At 33.2% G+C, this 6,352-nt stretch overlaps 1 protein-coding gene across 1 annotated transcript; it reads right to left on the minus strand.

Annotated features, from left to right (window-relative positions):
* Window positions 1-2,163: 2,163 nt before the first annotated feature.
* On the minus strand, window positions 2,164-3,096 carry LOC128101778 (olfactory receptor 4C15-like). The gene has a single exon (XM_052725153.1). It carries the CDS (start codon window positions 3,094-3,096, stop codon window positions 2,164-2,166), a length of 933 nt encoding a protein of 310 aa, XP_052581113.1.
* Window positions 3,097-6,352: the final 3,256 nt, after the last annotated feature.

Consider the following 6,352-nt stretch of genomic DNA (forward strand, 5'->3'; position numbering starts at 1 on the left):
TGTACCTGCTATGGGTCATGCACCAGGGATAGATCCGCATTCCACTGTCAGGGGCCCCTAAAAACATTAAACAGTTTAACACAATGTGTCATGTGCTTCTGCTCTATTTACAAACACACCACAGGAAATGCAGAACTCTAGTGAGTCATAAAAACAACAACAGCATCAGCAATAACAAAAAAACAGCTATGAATATTAGTCCTCAAAAACAGCAGTTCTGTAATAAAAGAAGTCAAGACACAATGTCTACTTTCTTTTTATTTAAATTTTATTCCTGCATCCCAATACAAATAAACACATACCATGAATTATATTCCATTTCAGGTAACATTTATTAGGTAATGGGCAGCAATCAGAAACTAACATTTTTGTATCCATGACTGTCATTTTAAACCATTCTTGGCATTTTCAACGTGCTTTGCTCAGTTATCTATTATTTATGTTCGAAACAGTATAGAATAGCAAGCTAACAACGATGTGTGAAAACACCTTAGGAAAGAGTGTAAGAAAGAGTGCTAAAATTACTGAAAAACTTAAATATCAAAACAGAGTTAAGAAGAAAGAGAAAGCTACTTACAAACAAGGGAATATATGTAATAGTGTTTGGCCTGACAGTGATCCCTTCTAGAATAGATCCAACATCCCACAAATTCCTAATGATTTAAAATCCCATCTTCTATGATCATGTTTGTGCACAAGTTTAATCCTTGCACTCCAAAAGTATAGACAGGCAGAACCCTGAGAATTTGATGCCAGTTGGGTCTACATAGCCAGTCAGGAATAGATGGTGAGATGCCCTGTCAAAACCAAATCTTATCTTCACATATTAAATTTGAAAAAATAAATAATATAAGGTTTCTCATTTATGTTTCTCTCTCTGTATTTCTAGTCTATATAATATCAATGTCACCAAGAAACTTATATTCCCCTGGGATATTTTCAGCATATTTCTTCTCCCAATTTCTTTTGGTTTATATTGGGTTTTTTGTTTGTTTGTTTTTTGTTTGTTTGTTTGTTTTGTTTTAGTTTTTCAAGACTGGGTTTCTCTGTGTGGCCCTGGCTGTCCTGGAAGTCCTTCTGTAGACCAGGTTGGCCTCAAACTCATTGAGGTTCTCCTGCCTCTACCTCCCAAGTGCTGGAATTAAAGGTGTGTGCCACCAATACCCGGCTTCACTTCCTAATTACAAGACCAATTTTTTAATAGGTATTCTAATCTAAATCGCTTTGCATAATTCCTTAGATTTTTAAGAATACAGAGTTCAACTGACTTTAATTTTCTTTTTATTATTTAAGACATTAATTTGTTCAAAAATGTTTGCAAAAACATAAAAATATCCCACTCCATAATTAATCAAACTCCAAATCAATACAGCTCATGAGTTAAGAAAAATTATATAACTATTATTTGTGTTGTATTTTTTTTTAATTCTGTCATGGACTTTTTGTTTTTATTGATTGGTAAGTGCATAAATTACATTCAATACGGATACTAAAAATTTATTGTGAAGCTTCACAGCATCATTTCTGAATGTCAATTCAAAATGTATATGTTCATTGAAACTGACTTTAACAAGTATATGACAATCTCTGTATTCAGTGCATAGCAAAGGAGTGATCTCACAAATGGATTTCTCATATACAGTGTTAATGCATTCTCTGTAGAATAGAGGTGTATATTTTTAATATGTATAATTATGAAGAGCTTGCAAAAGTGAGTGTGGATTTTCTATTCTTTACATTAAGCTCGTGAAGTGTAATAATTTGATTGTTATGTGTATGTTTATTGGGTGCACGTATGTGTTTAATGTGTGAGAACATGTAGGAAATGTGAGAACATGTAAGAAATGCTAGTACCAATGCACATGCCTACAAAGCATTCAGGAGGCACTGAACATTGTTTTCTATCACTCTCTACCTCATTTCCTTGAGAAAGTGTCGGTGACTGAGGCTTGAGCTAAGTGTGTTATTCAGAGATTCGATCTGTTGTTCAGTTCATTCCTGGGACCTGTCTGGTTCTAATTCAGCAACAGTGGGTAAAAGATGATCTACCATACCTGACTTTGGACATGACTGCTAAGAATCCAAACAAAGGTCCTCATTATTAAACAGTAAGTACTTTTATCCACCGAGCAATCTCCTTAGTCATGAAAGCACAATATTTTATTATTTATCAGAAACCACTATCAGCCTCCTCCGCATTTTCCTGATGGCATTTATCATTTCCTTATTCCTAAAAGTGTATACCATAGGATTGAGCAATGGTGTCAGGACATCTGTAAATACAAACACATTTTTCTCAAAAGAGAATGGAGATGTAGGTTGTGCATATATTAATATACAAGGAATAAAGAAAAAAGCTACAACAGTAACATGGGATCCACAGGTTGATAGAGCTTTACGTCGCCCTTCAGAGCTGTGACCTCTCAGAGAGAACAAAATGACACCATAAGAAACAAGCAAAAAGGAGAATATAATGATGCAGATAGACCCACTGTTGGCAAATACCAAAATGACAAAAATGTGTGTGTCAGTGCAGGCGAGCTTCAGCAATGGGAACAGGTCACAGATGAAATGATCAATGACATTGGGTCCACAGAAGGGCAGCTGCAATGTGAAGGCAATTTGTATGATAGAATGTAAGAATCCTCCAGCCCAGGCCACGCCCATCAGAATACCACAGAGCCTCCTGTTCATGATGAAAGAGTAGTGTAAGGGCTTGCAAATGGCCACATAGCGGTCATAGGCCATAGCTGCTAGAATGATGACTTCCACTGCAGCAAAAAAGTGCACAGCAAAGAGCTGTGTCATGCAACACTCAAAAGAGATGGTCTTCCTCTCATAAACCAAATCTGCAATCATCTTTGGTGTGACAGCAGAAGAGACACATGCATCGAGGAAGGAGAGGAATGCCAAGAAGAAGTACATAGGGCAGCCCAGCAGTGCAGGGCTGTAGACAATGGTCACCACAATCATCACATTACCCACAAGGGTTGCAAGATAGACCAATAAAAATATAACAAATGATATTTTCTCAATTTGAGGGTTCTGTGAAAGCCCCAGGAGTATAAACTCATTGACAAAGCTCTGGTTATGCATGATTCTCCTGAGGACTTTTAAAGAAAAATATATGAAATCTGCAATTATAAGAAAAATATTTCTTTTAAATTTACAATAAAGCATCAATAATATGGTGCATATTTATGTAAAATTATCTTCATTAATTTTATTACCATTCAGAACAGAGTAGCAGAAAGATTTTGATAAGTATTATTAGATATCATATAGATTTAACATAGAAATAATTGAATAATTTAAATAATTATCACAATTTTAATATTTTGGGATAAGACAATCTGTGTTAGAGAAACCCATATTGAATTTTCAGCTTCTGTCAGTCTCTAAATGTTTCTTGTAGTAAAATATTGAAAGTCAGTGGGAAATCATACCTTAACAATAAACCAAAGAATATAATTTATTAATCACGTTTACCACCTGCATTGAACAAGGAAGGTATGGCTGAGTCATATTCAGTGATGAATTGAAGCTCCATCTACCAATAGAAGAAGAGGTAAAATGTATTTGAAATTCATGACAACATTTTAAGTTTTGTTTCAAAGCACAAAGTGTACTAGAATTCAAATCAAGTAATCTGTTCTTCATAACACAGAAAGTTTTGTACAGAGTAACTGCCATTAATATTATGCTAATGTAGAGCTTGAAACTTCATTTAAATCCATCAATTTACAGTGTTTCCAAAACTTATGAAAATGCTGTTATTGTCTATAATGACTAAATAGAGTCAAAACTGAGCCTGGGCAGATCTAGGCCTCCTAGTAAAATATGTGACAAGGTAAAACTTTTAACTACAGTTTTAAGTTCAAGGAAACAAGAAGTTTAAACTTGGATTTTAAGAGACTCTAGGTCCACATCCATGCCCTCTCCTGAGAATTAACAAGGTAAAGACTGAGATTTTTTATTAAACAATGAGAATTTCAGAATACATGTGGTCTTTGTACAGTCTCCCTCTGTCTATAAAGGTACCACATCTTATTCCATTGTCATGTGTGAATTAGGCATTTTAATAAAAGTAACAAGGTAAAGGATTGAGAATTAAAAAGATGATCAACAAATAACCTGTATGAAAATTATATAGCTAAAGAGAAGAAATTAATTGTTGAATATATTTTAGAGTTCTGAGATTTAATTGCCTACAAGATATTTATATAATTTGACCTTGCTTGGAAAGATACAATTCTACAAATTATTGTTTCATATTCATATAAATTAAGTATAAAACATGTTCATAAACATATTACTTACTCATTTCTAATGACTAGTAAGAGAAACAAGTTTGTCAATGTTAAAATGTTATTCATTATATTCCCCTTACAATGCTAGGAGTAATCTACTCACTTGTAAACTCAGCTGCATCATGTGAATCATCTAGACAAATACTCCAGCTCTTGAACATAATTTCCCCAGGAGGTCAAGGCTTTAAAATGTATTTGTATCTTCTCCTGAATATAACAGGCATGTTTTACTAAATATACATTTCTTTTTTTTTGTATTTCTCACTGAAATTTTTATTAGTTTTGAATAAATTGTTTGTATAGAGAAACACTTATTTTCATGAGCCCAGTAAGCAGTATTATTAATGATAATTATGTTAATTCATGAATATTAATATTATTCCTATGTGATGATGCTAAAGTATTGTAACAAAATATTTGATAATTAAAATTTCAACCACGTATGTTCCTGTAGTCAATCATGTCTGTGTAAGGAGACATGTTTCCCAAACTGGTTTATTATATGCTGCAATTTATTTTATTTCTGAAATCAAATGTCCTTTAATTTTAGAAATACACTTTTTTTAAAATAAATAAATAAATATACATTTCTATGAGAATATCTGTATGAATATACACACAAGGATATAAATGCATATGTATATGTGTTTATGCATATCTGCAAGTAAAATACTAATGTATTTATACAGAGAAGAAAATGGTGGTGATTTTAATGACTTGTATTTGCAAAGAACAGACACTGTTGCAATTGTAGTCATAGTTGAAGAAGTAGCATACATCTACTTTGAAACAACCACTTCCATAACCACTTCCGTGATGTTCCTAGTGCAGTTCTTCACTAGTATCTATAATGTGAACTCTTTTTCCATTAATAAGCTACAGTCAAAGAAAACAGTAAAAAATAAAATAAAATAAATAAATAACCTAAAGGTCCCTGGGTCACTGGATCAGGCAGTAATCAGTTAAGATGATCACCTCATAATTTATCAGTTGTCATTCTGTGGTAAATCAAAATGAACAAAGAACTACAGTGAGTAAAGAGATCATGGAGGGTGGTGTCTATGGAGGAAATATCAGAATGAAACTCATCATTCCTTAAAATGACAACACATGGACATAAAAAAAAAAAAGTGCTCCAGATTCTTGAGATTTTTTTTCCTCAGATTTAGACCTCTACCCTTTCTTGTAGGGCAGGTCTGGTTAATTGATGTTTTGAAAATTTAATAAACCTAGGGACATTGAAACCTTCTTGTGAAAACCACATCAAATTAATGGTATAAGTAGAAGTGTAAGAGGAAATGTTGAGTGTTGAGGATATTCTCCAATGGAATCTCATTGAGTATTTTAGCCACACTTAAGGGCAGGCCCCATGTCCAACAGTAGATGGCCAACATGAAATGAACTCAATGTTGTTTTATGAACGTTTTGTCTCATATTGGTGTTTGGGTATTTTTTAACTTACTGGTCTTTTGTTTGTATATTACGGTTTCTGATTTTATGTTTTTATGGGTGTGTATATGTGTTTCTTGTATATTTTTTGTGCTTTTTTTTCTTTTTTTAAAAATATTCTTGTTTAGTTGATTAAAAAAAGGATAAGGGGAATTCAGATAATGATGCAGAGCAAGGAAGATTATTTTATATGAGATTCTTGCTTTTCCAAACCAAAGTTTCTAAGTGTTTTTCTTCAAATTTTTCCCACAGTGTATAATATTTGGTTCTATAGGTTTATATGAAATATGATGCTTTTGATGGTTTCAATGCATAGCATGGTCTGATGTTCTTAATCAGTAGGGAAATGCTAAAGCTCTGTCCTCATTCACAGACACTCCTGTTTTAACAGCTTTCCTATACAACAAAACAGAGCAACAAAACTGAGTGGAAGTTTTCAAGGGAAACAAAGGCCAATATTAACTTCAAAACGAAATAAATGCTAGCTTAAACTTTTATGCTTACTTAAGATGCACATCAGTTCTGATTGAAAGGATGACCCCAGCTTGGGCTATTACAAATATTGGAGAGGGTGCCTGAACTGAACTGGCTTA

The sequence above is a fragment of the Peromyscus californicus genome, unplaced genomic scaffold (assembly GCF_007827085.1).
Source record: "Peromyscus californicus insignis strain IS unplaced genomic scaffold, ASM782708v3 Scaffold_7__1_contigs__length_154581171, whole genome shotgun sequence".
Classification (NCBI taxonomy): domain Eukaryota; kingdom Metazoa; phylum Chordata; class Mammalia; order Rodentia; family Cricetidae; genus Peromyscus; species Peromyscus californicus.